Raw genomic sequence first — 18,668 nt, forward strand, 5'->3', positions numbered from 1 at the left:
ATTTTAAGAACCAAGGAATTAGACAAATTTACATAACTTGTGCTATCACTGGCTATTCTTATAACTCTGATTTCTATTTAATTTCAGTTATCATCATTGTGTCCTGAAGATGAAATACATGTACTGCTTATATCATCATCAACTTTAGTCAAAACCATCACTAACTATAGAAAGGTACTACCAAAGTATGTTCACCCAGTAATGTAAAATACAAAATGTATTTACCAAAAATGTAAAAAAGAAGGTATGTGGAATCCAATTAGCTTTTTACCTCTTTAATTGGAAAATCAAGAAGCACCTACCTTCAAGTACCTTGTGATCTGAACTCCTACATTGTATGTGTAAATTTGGGTATGATGCTCCAGTCCCTTGGATTTTCTTAGAGACATGTCTCTTGGATCCTAGAAAATTTTAGCTCTGTTCAACACACATACCTTGTCATCTTAACTCCTACAGCTACATTTAGGTTTTTATGCTGGCGGTTCCCATTTTCACAATTTGTGAAAAAATAATAATGGTGCGATTAAAATTCATCATTTGCGAAAGAATTTGTCAAAAGAAATATATATAACTATTAACTTTCATCCATCTTGTTTATTTATTTTGTTTTGGGTTTCTCAGACTTACCCTGACTTCTCCTGACTATACTAGGTTAAAGCTTTTATCTATCTACGCAAAATCTTGTATACATGTATTGTTAGAAGAAAAGTTTAACTTAATATTTTATTGGTAATTGTATATTTCAGATCACAAAGACTTTGGAAAGTTTTGATGTAGAAGAACGTCCAATGCTATCTGTCGAGACAGGATGTCCAAATGTTAAAGTTGTACACAAATATGTGTCTTTATTAGAAGCTGATAAACATGTAAGGTTTTAAAATTTAATATCCTTTGAAAGGTCTGAAATTGCATAAAGCTTGACATAGGGATAGTGATGAGGAGGTTGCGGCTGCATTAACTAAATACTGTAAAGCTTTACATTTAAGAAGCTGGAAGACCTGGATGCTTCATACTTTGTATATAGATAGATGTCTTATGTTATGAAGATTTGTCTGTCATATGTCCATTAACCTCGACCTCATTTTCATGGTTCAGTGACTACTTAAGATTTTTTGTAATGTTAGTCTCACTCCTAATATGAGTGATAAGATAACTTACTGTAAACCAACTTATTTTCGCGATTGCTATATTTCTCGTCAAGTCCTTTCATGCCAATTTTGCGCTGATTTAGTTCATGATTTTCAAATTTACTTGTTGTAATTCAATAAGGAAAGATCCAAGTTTTACAAGTTTGTGACGATTTATATTCGCCAAAATAAATTGCCCGCGGCAATTAGTTGGTTTACAGTAATTTGATATGACCTCATTTTCATGATTTACTAGTCAATTAAATGTTTTCCTGGTCACGTTAATTTCTTAGAAACTTTGACCAAATTATCTTGTATCATGTGTGTGTTAAGTTTTTGTGCCACTTGCCATGCTTGCAGTACAGTTTTATATTACTTTTTTCCAGATATTACACACAGTAGATGGAACAGAGTACCAGTATGGAAAGTTGTGTATATGTTCTGGTGGAAAACCTAAGGTAATCCATACATTTAAATGCTCATATGAATCTAATTTGTTAAACAAATGACTAAAAATGTTAACACATACACTGCAGTATCATGTGATATAAAGATTTGTTTGATCTTTGATGGTGGTTGATTAATGTCCAGTAGCAAATGTTTCATGCATGTTCAGGATGATTATTGTTTTGAGAATAGTTTGCTGTTCAATTCAGTGTTCTCCCCAGAAATTTTGGATAGCATCACATTTTGCGTAAAAAAAAATAACTGTATTTTTTTTAATGTCGTTTGTCGCGTCGCGTTGATGCTCTATTTCCTTTATATGTTTTAGTTTATATTGGTCAATTCATAACTGAGAATACAATTAAACTATAACCACAAAAACAGTTGTTTCAGTTTATGTCTTCTTTATTCATTTATAGTTACAGAATTATTTTTTTCCTCTTGTGCCAAATAAAAATAAATATGTGGTTTCAGTTTAATACCCAACAATAAGTCAAATGAATGAATGAGTGCAACCTGTATATATACAAAACTAAATTATCTAGTACACAAAATTAACTACATTTTTGTACTTTTAATATTATATGAAGTAAAGATTAAGTAGAAAAAGAAGCAAAAAAAAAAATCAATTTAAAAACTTTTTTTTATCATGTTTATGAACTTCATTGTTTCATGCCACTCAATGAATTAGTCCCAGTTGTTTCTTATCTTTACATCAGTCACATGTATTTTGAACAAAGTTATCTAACAAATAGTCTGTTAATGCGTAGTTTTCTCTCTTGGTTTAATTTTTCTGTCTACTGTCCATCTGTTGTCATTATCGTGAAATGCGGATTTTTGTCATATCTGGTCCGGTTCCGATCCGTAGTTTACACAAAAATGTGCTATGGCGGCCGTAGAAAAATTTACGAAAATGAGTCCGAGAATAAACATTGTTTGACAAGAGATTGTGAATAAATAAGACGCTTTTAATGCATTAAATGGATTAAACATAAACTTAAGCCAATTATGATAACTTTTTAAAGAAGTATTAAACTTATTTTAGCTCTAAACCAAAATTCTCGCTCTCGTATTACCAGAAGAGAAAGAGAGAGTTGCACAAATAAACGACCTTTTTAAAAAAAATAAAAATCGTTTCAATCTTTGAAATTTCGTAATACAAAACGTAGATTTCGAATTGTTTTGTGATTGCATTTTTCCATGTCGATATTGGTGATTGCAGACACGTGGTATTAGTCATGTCACAAGTGTCGGCTTGGGATATTCGCATCCAAACAGTTATCAACCTGAGGGCAATTAACACCTAGCTATTTAATCTCTTAATTGCCTTTAGTGTCCGACTTAAAGGGATTACAATTAAAGGTGATATAATTTTTATGATCATAATCGATAATAGATGAAAGTTCAAAATTGAGGACAAGTAAAATAGCATCTTCAAAATAATTATAGCGTCGCGGGAATTATTATAGCATCACGGTGAAAAAATATAGCGTCGCGGTACCGCGACGCTAAAACGGCCTGGGGAGAACACTGCAATTGAAGTTTTTATCAACATAACTTATAATATGTATTCTTAATGACATAATACTTAATATTCTTAATATATGCATGATATACATGTCGTACTCTTAAATCTTACTTTCTTGCTAATTTGACTAGTTGATTCTGTTTGTAGTGCTTTTTTTGTTATTTAATGTTTACTTATTCAGTGTTATATCTGGTCTTTATACCAGCTTTCATAAGTGTTTGGTATTTCTATAAATTTTCACTACTTCGTACTACAAACATCAAAATTATTTATTTGGTAAAAATATTTCCTTTCTCCATTTGACTGTTTACTTATAACATTATTGTAAATGGCAGATTTTTGTTCAAATTTTGTTGTTTTTTTCTAAATTGTTTAACATTTCACAGCGGTATAATACTGTTGCTTTAATAATTCATTCCTTATTTTATTGATTTTGTATTAACATTGTATCATAGATCCAATTTATTCGTTCATTATATTCACTGGTGTCTTAAGATATGTCTTTTGAATGAGTTAAGCCATTTCAATTGATATTTTATAATGTGTCTTCATATGTTGTGATGTTACACTATTGTTTCAGATAAGGGTGAAGGTTTGGTACCATTAAAATGTTGAAAATTATTTGCACCTGTCCTAAGTCAAGAATCTGATGTTCAGTAGTTATTGTTTGTTGATTTGGTTCATAGGTGTTTCCCGTTTCCCATCTCTCGTTTTTGTCAAGCCTGCAACTTTGTCACAGAAATCTCCTTTACCTCATTTTCATGGTTCAGTGACTACTTGAAAAGAAAAGTTTAGATTTTTTTGTAATGTTAATTTCTCTCTTATGAGTAATAGGATAACTGTATTTGATATGTGCATACCTTGCAAGCTCCTCATGCCCATCAAATAGATTTAACTTGACCTCAACCTCATTTCATTGATCAGTAAACAAGGTTAAGTTTTGGTGGTCAAGTCCATATCTCAGATACTGTAAGCAATATGTCTAGAATATAGTGTATGGAAGAACGGTAAGGTGTACATGTCCAACTGGCAGGTGTCATCTGACCTTGACTTCATTTTCATGGTTCAGTGGTTATAGTTGAGACTTTGTGTTTTGGTCTGTTTCTCTTATACTGTATGCAATAGGTCTACTATATTTGGTGTATGGAATGATTGTAAGGTGTCATCTAACCTTGACCTCATTTTCATGGTTCAGTGGCCTAAATTCAGTATTTAGTTTGGTCTTTTTTTCTGTTACTATATGGCATATAGTATATGCAATAAAATGCAATAGGTCAACTATATTTGGTGTATTGAAATATTTTATGATGTACATGTCAGTCTCTCAGGTTTTATTCGACCTTGACTTCATTTTCACAGATCATTGTGCATGCTCAGTGTTAAGTTTTTGTGTTTTGATCTGATATTCTTAAACTATAAGCAATAGGTCAACTATATTTATTTTAGGGAAGAACTGTAAGCTGTATTTGTCTGTCTGGAATGGTTCGTCTATCCTTGACCTCATTTTATGGTTCATTGGTCAATGTTTAGACTTCTTGGTTAAGTTTGTTTCTTAGAAATTATAAGCAATAGGTCAACTATATTCAGTGTATTAAATGATAGTAAGATGTTTATGTATTTCTTGTTTGGTTTATATGACCTTGACCTCATTTTCTTGGATCATGTTAAGTTTATGTGATAATTGAAGTAAAGCTTTATATTAAGGACTATCAACAAAATATCAATGGTTAGTAAAGAAGGCGAGACATTTTAGCGTATGCACTCTTGTTTTATATAGATTTTTCGTTTGAATGGTTTTACACTAGTTATTTTGGGGGCTCTTTATAGCTTGCTGTTGGGTGTGAACCAAGGCTCCGTGTTGAAGACCTCACTTTGACCTATAATGGTTTACTTTTATAAATTGTGACTTGGATGGAGAGTTGTCTCATTGGCACTCATACCAAATCTTCTTATATCAATGTATTACAAGTAATCAATAAAAACAAAATGTAAAATTCTCTGGGAGCATTTTTTTTTTTATGAAGGGGAGAAGCATATTTTCAATATGATGATAATGAGTTAAAAAGCTTAGGACAATTACCAGTATGCATCTGGAAAAGTAAGTCAATCATTTAATACACAAAAATTTATTGAAACAATTGTTGTCAGTATGACCTGCTAAAATTGGGTCACTTGACAATTTGCCTAACAATTATTCCGTCTATTATAATAGCTTATATAGGTCTGTTTGTCTTTCTAGCTTACAAAACCTGTATGTCTGATATAGCTATAAACATGTCTTAAATAAAATTTGGCCTTGGATTATATAATGAAAATATTTTGTACCTTGTTGTATGTGGTCTTTCTACAAAATCTGCTATTTAAGGATGTACTTAGGTGAGACTAGGTAAAAATTAAGAAATTAAGAAATTAAAATCGATACTATAAGCTGGTAGAGCATCAATTAAGGATAAAGATAAGCTAAAAATATTGATAGGTCATGGATATTTGAGATTTAAAATATGGCGGGAAAAGGCTGAATCGGACTTTTACCTTATATTTGCATTGCTATTATTTGGGTCTCAAAATAAAAGAAAGAAAATCAAGAATCTTCTAAAATTTTGATAAATTACCTATCATGAGCTATAAAGTCTTATATGAAAAAGAAATGGGTGTTATGGGGCAAAATATTTTACATTGTATTGTATGGAAAAACACCAAGGAGTCCGAAAATTTTACACAAATTCCAAAACCTCACCTAAGTACATCCTTAAGTAGATAACTTTTTTTTTAAATTGCTCCATTTACAAGTATATCTTGAACATAACATCTAGTAAGGAGTTTTATTGCTGGATTCGTTATAATTCCTTAATATAGGAGATATGAAAAAGAATTAAAATTTTAACAATGTTAATCCATGGATTAAACACAGTTATTAAAATAAATTGCTATGAATTAACATACGGGAGATACTGAAATACATGTAACTGCTATTTACGCATAAAAATTGTGTTTTTCTTATAAATCGCCTCATTTAAATCTATATCATGAACATAAGGCCAACTAAAATTAATTAGTAGATTTTCATCCAAATTTTTGAAAAAAATGGGGCGGGTGGGAGGATTTTATTTTTTAAATTTTATTTCATAAGAAACCCTCTAGTGACGAGTTCTTTATACCGCAGGGGTATAAACAAGTGTAAAATAAGCTTATACATGTATATCATGTATATTGTACATGTGTATACATGTATAAGCAATCGTTCATAAATTTTCAAACTCTTTAAAAATAAATATCTCTGATAGGCAACCACAATTGACTGTTTTACATGTAATTGCCACTTTAGAAACCTATCTATAGTAAACATCAAAAACATGGAGAAAATTAATGCTCTCTTCAGTTGGACTATTCCTACACCAAATTTATTTTGCTTTCTAAGCGATGGTTTGAAGTTCCCATAAAATTAAGTAAACTTGTACAAATATATGCAATACAAGTATTATGAGTACAGAATTAAATGAAAACTCCAACAATGTTGAAAGTAATAGGGTTGGTGCTTAGCAAGATGCAAATACAATTATGATGTAAAACATGAACTGAACCAAAAAGAAGTTGTTGTTTAATGACTATATTGAGGGTATTGGGACAGAGGGTGTTTGCTGTTTGTCAACAAAAAACAACAGCCATGGGTATTAACATTTAAGGAATTGCTATAATATTAATGTTTGTCGACCCTTGTTTTAGCTCAATATACGGTCATCAATCTAACAAGTTCGTGCTGGTGTCAATTCGTCATAATTTCTATAATCCTGACATGATTTTTGTACCAATGTGTTCAACGATTCTTGTGCTTTCGATATCATTGAATTCATAGTTCAAATTTCCTGACACAAAGTCATTGTATAAATGATCATAAAAAAAAAAAACGGTTTTCTAATGTGACATATCGCGATTTGCGTTCTTGGACACAGCGTTCAACTCGTATAAACCCGAATATTCCATGCCCTTCTCGTAAACTATCTCTATTCTCGGTACATAATGTTGACATCATAGAGCTGCAGAATATGTCGACTTAATCATTTTCGTTAGATTACTCGAAGAAATACAAAACCGAAATATGAAACAGGAAGTTTTGAATGAGGTAGCAATACACAGTTAGAAGTTTAGTTTCGCATTATGGCCCCTGTGAATTTTTTAAATATGAAAGTTTTTGTACAATAAAATTGATTTTTAGATAATTGAAGAATAATATAGCCTTCTTAGTGGGTTTATATGAACATTTTGATTATTTTTAACATGTTTTATAGGCCATTTATATGATTGACAGTCCGTATTTTCCTATCCGTACCGTTCATAGGTCCATAAATTATTGTAGTGTTTATCAACAAAGATTTTGCGCTCGATCTTTTCAATTCAATTTTATGGAAAAACGAGCAGATAAGCATATGATTTTTTTTGGACCACTTGATAGATATAAACCTATGGATTCAGGAAAGGTATCACTGTAATTGATTGAAATTTTCCTTTAGACCAAATTTTGGAGACTTTTGTGACATGTTCACCCCCCTTTTTTGCTATATTTTGTATCTAAGAAATGCAGATTGTTGCCATGGTTACACCCAAGAGGGATTATATTTCACCCTTATGACCATTAGAAATGTAATCTATGGAAGATTCTCTTTCTATAAGTATATACATGCATAACACACATATAAAGCCTTCTTTGTTAGACAGGAGGGGAAAGAGGATGTTTAAAAATTATGAGTGTCAATTTTAAGTTTTTTTCCTAACTGTGTATTGCTACCTTATGGCATTTGGCAAAGCAAAGAATTGCTTTTTTTAAGACAAATCATACCACAAATCTATTGATAATTAGGTTATAGATACAATGCTGAGGGAGAAACAACCTTTAGAATGACAATACATGTTAGTTTTGTTGTTTATTGTCCTTAGCAACCAATATAGACATTTTGACACAAAGACTTGGTTCCGTCATAAATTGATACTTTATTGGCTACCCCTTGGAAAAGAAGATTGCGCGTTATGTAGAAACCTTAGAAGGGAACGCTTTATATTTTTTCATGCGACCAAATCAAATTTATTATTTTAGCAAGTATAAAGTCACAATTTAGCATGAATTTAGCCTAAATTTTTTCCCGCTGTTATAAATGAATTCAGTATTTACTAAATTTTAACCAAGGCTTTGGTATGGTAATACACAACAAAATTGACATTCTAGAGCTTTAAAATAGCTTTAACTTGTATAATTTGTCTACTGTTAAGGTTAATTTAAGTTTTTAAACTAGAAAAGACAGGCTTAGAAGGTAAAGTTTTAGAAATTTGACTAAGAAAGGAGAAAATGCACTTTGACATGGCATGTTTCATAAAATCACTTTTTTGTTGCATTTCAGTGTCAACTGCTAACCTTCATAAAATATTTATTTCTGAACCGATTTTCAAAACTAGCAGGCCAATTTGCTCGTTTTAGCTAGTAGAAAACAGAAATCCATTTAAAGTGGAATTGGGAAAAAAATTGTTAATCCTTAAGGTAGCAATACACAGTTAGAAGTTTAGTTTCGCATTATGGCCCCTGTGAATTTTTTAAATATGAAAGTTTTTGTACAATAAAATTGATTTTTAGATAATTGAAGAATAATATAGCCTTCTTAGTGGGTTTATATGAACATTTTGATTATTTTTAACATGTTTTATAGGCCATTTATATGATTGACAGTCCGTATTTTCCTATCCGTACCGTTCATAGGTCCATAAATTATTGTAGTGTTTATCAACAAAGATTTTGCGCTCGATCTTTTCAATTCAATTTTATGGAAAAACGAGCAGATAAGCATATGATTTTTTTTGGACCACTTGATAGATATAAACCTATGGATTCAGGAAAGGTATCACTGTAATTGATTGAAATTTTCCTTTAGACCAAATTTTGGAGACTTTTGTGACATGTTCACCCCCCTTTTTATACGACCGCAAATTTTGAAAAAATTTTCGTCGTATATTGCTATCACGTTGGCGTCGGCGTCGTCGTCGTCGTCGTCGTCGTCGTCGTCGTCGTCGTCGTCGTCGTCGTCCGGCGTCCGAATACTTTTAGTTTTCGCACTCTAACTGTAGTAAAAGTGAATAGAAATCTATGAAATTTTAACACAAGGTTTATGACCATAAAAGGAAGGTTGGTATTGATTTTGGGAGTTTTGGTCACAACATTTTAGGAATTAGGGGCCAAAAAGGGCCCAAATAAGCATTTTCTTGGTTTTCGCACCATAACTTTAGTTTAAGTTAATAGAAATCTATGAAATTTTGACACAAGGTTTATGACCACAAAAGAAAGATTGGGATTGATTTTGGGAGTTTTGGTTTCAATAGTTTAGGAATAAGGGGCCAATAAAGGGCCCAAATAAGCATTTTTCTTGGTTTTTGCACAATAACCTTAGGTTAAGTAAATAGAAATCTATGAAATTTAAACACAATGTTTATGACCACAAAAGGAAGGTTGGTATTGATTTTGGGAGTTTAGGACCCAACAGTTTAGGAATTAGGGGCCAAAAAGGGACCCAAATAAGCACTTTTCTTGGTTTTCGCACCATAACGTTAGTATAAGTAAATACAAATCTATGAAATTTAAACACAAGGCTTATGACCATAAAAGGAAGGTTGGTATTGATTTTGGGAGTTTTGGTCCCAACAGTTTAGGAAAAAGGGGCCCAAAGGGTCCAAAATTAAACTTTGTTTGATTTCATCAAAATTGAATAATTGGGGTTCTTTGATATGCCGAATCTAACTGTATATGTAGATTCTCAACTTTTGGTCCCGTTTTCAAATTGGTCTACATTAAGGTCCAAAGGGTCCAAAATTAAACTTAGTTTGATTTTGACAAAAAATGAATCGGTTGGGTTCTTTGATATGTTGAATCTAAAAATGTACTTAGATTCTTGATTATTGAAGTTTTTTGGTCCAGTTTTCAAATTGGTCTACATTAAGGTCCAAAGGGTCCAAAATTAAACTTTGTTTGATTTCATCAAAAATTGAATCCTTGCGGTTCTTTGATATGCCAAATCTAACTGTGTATGTAGATTCTTCATTTTTGGTCCTGTTTTCAAATTTCAAATTCTACATTAAAGTCCAAAGGGTCCAAAATTAAACTAAGTTTGATTTTAACAAAAATTGAATTCTTGGGCCTCTTTGATATGCTGAATCTAAACATGTACTTAGATTTTTGATTATGGGCCCAGTTTTCAAGTTGGTCCAAATCAGGATCTAAAATTATTATATTAAGTATTGTGCAATAGCAAGTCTTTTCAATTGCACAGTATTGTGCAATGGCAAGAAATATCTAATTGCACAATATTGTGAAATAGCAAATTTTTTTTTAATTAGAGTTATCTTTCTTTGTCCAGAATAGTAAGCAAGAAATATCCTATTGCACAATATTGTGCAATAGCAAGAATTTTTTTTAATTGGAGTTATCTTTCTTTGTCCAGAATCAACTTAAATCTTTGTTATATACAATATACAATGTATATACACTTTTTACTACCAACTGATAAATTTAAATAATCTTTACCATTCAGTGATAACAAGCAGTTTTTTTACATCTTAATATTTTATGATGTATTTAAATGAGTAGTTATTGTTGCAAACTCCATTAGAAATTTGAATTGATATCAGTTTTGAAAAAGGGAAACGGGGATGTGAAAAAAAAGGGGGGGGGTTAAATTTTTCTCATTTCAGATTTCATAAATAAAAAGAAAATTTCTTCAAACATTTTTTTGAGAGGATTAATATTCAACAGCATAGTGAATTGCTCAAAGGCAAAAAAAACCTTTTAAGTTCATTAGACCACATTCATTCTGTGTCAGAAACCTATGCTGTGTCAACTATTTAATTTTAGATTTAAAAAGTTTGAAGAAGAAATCTTTAATTGATTTGTAAAATCTTGGCATTTGTTTTGTGTAAAAAAAAACCATGTAATGTCAAAAATTTGATCACAATCCAAATTCAGAGCTGTATCATGCTTGAATGTTTTGTCCATACTTGCCCCAACTGTTCAGGGTTCGACCTCTGCGGTCGTATAAAGCTGCGCCCTGCGGAGCACCTGGTTTGCTATATTTTGTATCTAAGAAATGCAGATTGTTGCCATGGTTACACCCAAGAGGGATTATATTTCACCCTTATGACCATTAGAAATGTAATCTATGGAAGATTCTCTTTCTATAAGTATATACATGCATAACACACATATAAAGCCTTCTTTGTTAGACAGGAGGGGAAAGAGGATGTTTAAAAATTATGAGTGTCAATTTTAAGTTTTTTTCCTAACTGTGTATTGCTACCTGAAACGACCATATCGATGTTTACCGGTAACGGACATGAACAAAATCCGGAAATCGTAATTTTTCCAAAATAAAAAAAATCGGGGCGGGACGATTTCAGAGGGGCGGGCGGGGATGAAAATCTATCAATTAATTTTAATTGGCCTAACATTATCATTATATCATATGCAACTTGTGAATCAATTATATATCATAAATAATAATTACAGAAATGATGAATCAAAAATGGTGATATTTATAATTTTGTGTTTTGTTTTACATATTTGGTTACCTCGGTAGTTTTTCCGTATGTGAAATTCTCACTTATTGTTAGTAATAAGCATAACTAAATTTTGTATATGGGATCCATGCAAGGTGAGACAGGGTTCATCTGACCTTGACATCATTTCATGGATTAGTGATTAAGGTCAAGAATACTGTGAATTCAGAAATTAATGCATGCATTTATTGTTTGCGATTTTGTCATTTTAGGCTAAAATGCGATTTTATATTTTTTTTGCGACATTCAGAAAAATCCTGTTTGATTCATTTAAAAATTTAAATTATTTTTCGCAATAATAAAATCATTGCAATAATTTCTGAATTTACAGTAATGCATGTTTTATATTTACAGCTTATTGCTAAAGATCACCCTTATGTTCTCGGAATTAGAGATACACAGAGTGTAAAGGTATGTATTCAAGGGTAATAACTCTTAAAAAGTTTCGGGAGAAGTGAATTCAATTTTTTTTTTGCATTAACACAATCTAATAACTTTGTCAAAGAAAGAAATATTCATACTTTGGGCAGAAGCTTATTTATGATCAATAGACAGTATCCAGAACAATGATAAAATAACTTAATTTTTGGCAGTTAACAAGTTGAAACAGACCAGTGTTAAAGTTTGTTGCACATTAATTCTGAAATTTGTCAAACCTTCATAGAATTTTATGAAACACTAGCATGTTTAGCAGGCACTATTTTATGATTAAGAGATAATGTTTGAAGCTAAATTTTGAAAATATATTTCTTTCATATTTATGTATTTTATATAGATTGTTTTGTAATTTGGACATAAGCTGAACTTCAAGATCAAGATATAGCATAAGCATATATATATATATATATATATATATATTTTGACAGAAAATATAGTTTAAAAATAAAAAGCTCAAAAAAATCACACCATAAATCATACATTGTTTCTGTTAGCACTTTCACCGCATCTCCTACGGTTCAACAGACAGAATTGTTATCTTTAATAGTAACGCTTGTGACGTTGCCTAATAGTAACATCATGTGGTAGTTTGTATATTTTACGGATTCTAATTCATGGACCAAATTTCACTTTCTATTTAAAGACGGCTTATACAGTTCAATAAAATATTGTTCCTTGGCTTCATGCAGAATTTTATCTTCAGTCCACATCTTGAAAAAGGGATATATTTTAAATTTTCCCTTTCAATATTGGTCAAAGTGTTCGGAACATGGAGAGTTTCTAATTGATGGGTCCTTTATCTGCTGTTTGTGAACTCTCACTCTATCAATTAATCTATTGGTTTGACCTATGTAGTTTTAATTTCAAGTGGGACAGGTAGCACAATAAATAATATTTTCTGATTATCAGTTTATGCTTTTATTTGGTTTAAGGGGATCCGATACAGCATATACAGTTTCTTAATATAATGTCATTTTTAGCTCACCTGGCCCGAAGGGTCAAGTGAGCTTTTCCCATCACTTTGCGTCCGGCGTCCGTCGTCCTGCGTCCGTCGTCGTCCTGCGTCCGTTGTCGTCCGTCGTCGTTAACTTTTACAAAAATCTTCTCCTCTGAAACTACTGGGCCAAATTAAACCAAACTTGGCCACAATCATCATTGGGGTATCTAGTTTAAAAAATGTGTCCGATGACCCGGCCAACCAACCAAGATGGCCGCCATGGCTAAAAATAGAACATAGGGGTAAAATGCAGTTTTTGGCTTATAACTCAAAAACCAAAGCATTTAGAGGAACTCTGACATGGGGTAAATATGTTGATCAGGTCAAGATCTATCTGCCCTGAAATTTTCAGATGAATCGGTCAACCCGTTGTTGGGTTGCTGCTCCTGAATTGGTCATTTTGAGGAAATTTTGCTGTTTTTGGTTATTATCTTGAATATTATTATAGATAGAGATAAACTGTAAACAGCAATAATGTTCGGCAAAGTTAGATTTACAAATAAGTCAACATGACCGAAATGGTCAGTTGACCCCTTTAGGAGTTATTGCCCTTTATAGTCAATTTTTAACCATTTTTCATAAATATAAGTAATCTTTTACAAAAATCTTCTCCTCTGAAACTACTGGGCCAAATTAATCCAAACTTGGCCACAATCATCTTTGGGGTATCTAGTTTAAAAAATGTGTGGCGTGACCCGGTCAACCAACCAAGATGGCCGCCACGGCTAAAAATAGAACATAGGGGTAAAATGCAGTTTTTGGCTTATAACTCAAAAACCAAAGCATTTAGAGGAAATCTGACATGGGGTAAATATGTTTATTAGGTCAAGATCTATCTGCCCTGAAATTTTCAGATGAATCAGTCAACCCGTTGTTGGGTTGCTGCCCCTGAATTGGTCATTTTGAGGAAATTTTGCTGTTTTTGGTTATTATCTTGAATATTATTATAGATAGAGATAAACTGTAAACAGCAATAATGTTCGGCAAAGTTAGATTTACAAATAAGTCAACATGACCGAAATGGTCAGTTGACCCCTTTAGGAGTTATTGCCCTTTATAGTCAATTTTTAACCATTTTTCATAAATATAAGTAATCTTTTACAAAAATCTTCTCCTCTGAAACTACTGGGCCAAATTAATCCAAACTTGGCCACAATCATCTTTGGGGTATCTAGTTTAAAAAATGTGTGGCGTGACCCGGTCAACCAACCAAGATGGCCGCCACGGCTAAAAATAGAACATAGGGGTAAAATGCAGTTTTTGGCTTATAACTCAAAAACCAAAGCATTTAGAGGAAATCTGACATGGGGTAAATATGTTTATTAGGTCAAGATCTATCTGCCCTGAAATTTTCAGATGAATCAGTCAACCCGTTGTTGGGTTGCTGCCCCTGAATTGGTCATTTTGAGGAAATTTTGCTGTTTTTGGTTATTATCTTGAATATTATTATAGATAGAGATAAACTGTAAACAGCAATAATGTTCGGCAAAGTTAGATTTACAAATAAGTCAACATGACCGAAATGGTCAGTTGACCCCTTTAGGAGTTATTGCCCTTTATAGTCAATTTTTAACCATTTTTCATAAATATAAGTAATCTTTTACAAAAATCTTCTCCTCTGAAACTACTGGGCCAAATTAATCCAAACTTGGCCACAATCATCTTTGGGGTATCTAGTTTAAAAAATGTGTGGCGTGACCCGGTCAACCAACCAAGATGGCCGCCACGGCTAAAAATAGAACATAGGGGTAAAATGCAGTTTTTGGCTTATAACTCAAAAACCAAAGCATTTAGAGGAAATCTGATGTGGGGTAAAAATGTTTATCAGGTCAAGATCTATCTGCCCTGAAATTTTCAGATGAATCGGTCAACCTGTTGTTGGGTTGCTGCCCCTGAATTGGTAATTTTGATGAAATTTTTGCCGTTTTTGGTTATTATCTTGAATATTATTATAGATAGAGATAAACTGTAAACAGGAATAATGTTCAGCAAAGTTAGATTTACAAATAAGTCAACATGACCGAAATGGTCAGTTGACCCCTTAAGGAGTTATTGCCCTTTATAGTCAATTTTTAATCATTTTTCGTAAATCTTAGTTATCTTTTACAAAAATCTTCTCTTCTGAAACTACTGGGCCAAATTAATTCAAACTTGGCCACAATCATCTTTGAGGTACCTTGTTTGAAAAATGTGTCCGATGACCTGGCCATCCAACCAAGATGGCCACCACGGCTAAAAATAGAACAGGGGTAAAATGTAGTTTTTTGCATTTAACTCTGAAACCCAAATCATTTAGAGGAAATCTGACAAGGAGTTAAATTGTTAATCAAGTCAATATATATCTGCCCTGAAATATTCAAATGAATTGGACAACCGGTTGTTGGGTTGCTGCCCTCCAATTGGTAATTTTTAAAGAAATTTTGCTGTTTTTGGTTATTATCTTGAATACTATTATAGATAGCTATAAACTGTAAACAGCGATAATGTTCATCAAAGTAAGATCTACAAATAAGTCCACATGACCTAAATGGTCAATTGACCCCTTAAGGAGTTATTGCCCTTTATAGTCAATTTTTAACAATTTTCATTAATTTGGTAAATTTATGTAAATTTTTACCAAATATTTTTCTCTGTTCCTAATGGGCAAAGTTCATTACAGATATAATTGTTAGAAGCAAGAATGTTCAGTAAAGTAAGAACTTCAAACACATCACCATCACCAAAATACAATTTTGTCATGAATCCATTTGTGTCCTTTGTTTAATATGCACATAGACCAAGGTGAGCGACACAGGCTCTTTAGAGCCTCTAGTTATCATTTTTAAATATGTTGTAGGCCTTGACGAGTTATAAAATAAAACTCAAAATAAAACATAGGTCACCGTGCTTGTTTTCGAGGAAATTGAGGCTGAAAATTGGGCAATTTTGTAAAAAAGTTAGGAAATGTTATAAATTTTTTAGAGCAGATATTCTTCGCCGTAAATTATCAAGATCGGGTTCAACTGGATGCTTTGATAAGTGGCAATAAGGAAAAAAAATCTCTATACGATTGACTATACAATTATTCAAGCCTTGCTTGGCATTGCGTACCAGATTCTCAAAGTGATACTTTTTAAAACCTAAAAATAGGGAAATAAACAGTTTCTGAAAATGTAATTTTTATCATTTTTCTGCATTAACTGCATTTTGTCATGCTTTCTCCAAATCTTGAATGAAAAATATATGTCACCGTGCTTGATTCCATGATAAACGCAATTTATCATAAAAAATTGAGTCCCCCCTTTGTATTATAACCTCAACTTTTGCGCTAAAGATCACGAAGTCGCTTGCACAATTTCGACGTTGTCTCTGCACATTACCGGCAACATTTTTCAGATGCGTAAATATTGCTTGTAAAGATCTACCTACAAATTGGTAATATTGTTTTCGGAAATAAAATCATGTGAATCAGAAATACATCTGTCTGTGTGTGGTCTAAGTGAGAAACATCTGAAGGAAAGTTATTACGCGTACAGACTGTTGATAATTTTTACGGCTTTTAAAATTAAAAACTCTGCCATTTAGAACTTCACATTTAGGTACATGTACTGTACACACTATAGACCTCTAGATGTTTTTTTGTTTGTTTGTTTGTTTTGTTTGGCGGGCTGCTGATTCATTACAATACTCCGTAAAATCCGTTTATTCACGTTTTAGAATTTCACATTTATTCATAAAATTAAACTTTTATTCGGGTCAATGATTATAATTGAATACAATTTAAAGTTCACCGATATACACTTATTTCCACTGGATCACAACATAAAGGTTGCTGACACAAGGTCTTTTCCAGAAAACGGAACTTCTTTTTTTTTTGTACATAAATTAGACGTTAGTTTTCTAGTTTGAATTGTTTTACATTGTCATCTCAGGGCCTTTAATAGCTGACTATGTGGTATGGGCTTTGTTCATTGTTGAAGACGGTGCGGTGACCTTTAGTTGTCAATTACTGTGTCATGTTTGTTTTTATGTTGTCGGAAAACAATAACAAAATCTAATAAACTAATATAAAGGAGAATCTTCAATTTGCTAAAGGATGCTTTTGTTTAGACAGAGAAACTGGACCATATTTTGAAATTTTTTATTTGTCAATAAGATTGAATTTGTAGCGAGAGGACTTGACTATACAAGCTTTGGGTTTGGGTTTGTTCCTCTTCCAATGCAACTTTCCACACTATACCCACCTAAATTACGATTACAAAGCAAGTCACTTTAAAATCTTGTACTATTTTAATACTTTCTCTTCAGTTTTTAATGCTGTTTTTTGGGGGTAGAAGGAAAAGAGGGGGAGATGGTGGCAAGTTGCGATTAAAATCTAAATACTTCTCGCATAGCATACTTGTATTGGTAAATAACTATGTCTTTTTTTTCAGCACAGCGCGATGCAATGCCAGAATATCGCACCTTAAATCCTCTGTCTGTCCTTCTGGTTATTTAGACTTTTCAAGTGTACAATTCTTGCCAAATTTCTATAAAACTGATATTGTATGGACACGTTCGAAAATCAGTGCATATTAACTTTTCTTTAAAAGAGTTATGCCATTATGAAATATTAGTTGTATTGAAAATTACATTTTATTTGCTGTCATTCCGTTATTTCTCTAGTAAATATGTAACAGGAATTAAAGAAGTTTTATGCAATAATTATAAATAGTTTCCGAGATACGGCGCATCATGTGAAAGCCCCCTCTTTTTACATAAACGCAATAACTCTAAAAAAACATTTTGAATCATAATAAAAAAGTTTACATGTACAGGTCTTCAGATCAGTATAACTAAAAAGTGTGTAAAGTCTTAAGCAATAGTCATAAACCTTTTTTTAGATACAGCGTGAACTGTGAAAAAAAAGTTCACCAAAAAGTAAACAGGTCGTTTGACCATCCTGAAAAAAAAAAACAACCATGTTAAGTTTAATGAAATTTGAATAATATGCTGTATCATGTTTACGACGGACACCGGACACAGGACATTTGTAAACCATAATACACTCGTCAAATTTTTTTAGAGGCATATAAAAATATTGTTGACTATTGCCTTTTGTTAGATAAAATAAGTGCAACGTGGAGGAAATGGGAACTTTGTTCTTCTATTAAAGTAGTATCATTGTTGTCAAAAGTTGCAGAAAGCTCGACATAGGGATAGTGATCGGTGGCGGCTACGGCGGCGTTAGCTAACTTCTTAAAAGCTTTATATTTTAGAAGGTGGAAGACCTGGATGCTTCATACTTTGTATATAGATGCCTCATGTTACGAAGTTTCGGTCAGTCACATGTCCAATGTCCTTGACCCCATTTTCAGTGACCACTTGAAAAAAAAGTTCAGATTTTTTGTAATGTTGAATTCCCTCTGATTATAAGTAAAAGGATAACTATATTTGATATGTGCGTACCTTGCAAGGTCCTCATGCCTGTCAGACAGTTTTCACTTGACCTCGACCTCATTTCATGGATCAGTGATCAAGGTTAAGCTTTGGTGGTCAAGTCCATATCTCAGATACTATAAGCAATAGG

At 32.2% G+C, this 18,668-nt stretch overlaps 1 protein-coding gene across 2 annotated transcripts in view; it reads left to right on the top strand.

Moving 5' to 3' along the window:
- Positions 1-18,668, top strand: part of LOC143048006 (pyridine nucleotide-disulfide oxidoreductase domain-containing protein 1-like) — an 85,901-nt gene that overhangs the window by 10,746 nt on the left and 56,487 nt on the right. For both annotated transcript variants that reach the window (XM_076221423.1, XM_076221424.1), the window contains exons 2-5: positions 88-174; positions 747-866; positions 1,514-1,585; positions 12,040-12,096. In XM_076221423.1, coding sequence (XP_076077538.1) covers positions 88-174; positions 747-866; positions 1,514-1,585; positions 12,040-12,096 — 336 coding nt within the window. The remainder of the gene's footprint in view (positions 1-87; positions 175-746; positions 867-1,513; positions 1,586-12,039; positions 12,097-18,668) is intronic.

Source organism: Mytilus galloprovincialis, chromosome 10 (assembly GCF_965363235.1).
Source record: "Mytilus galloprovincialis chromosome 10, xbMytGall1.hap1.1, whole genome shotgun sequence".
In the NCBI taxonomy this organism is placed as follows: domain Eukaryota; kingdom Metazoa; phylum Mollusca; class Bivalvia; order Mytilida; family Mytilidae; genus Mytilus; species Mytilus galloprovincialis.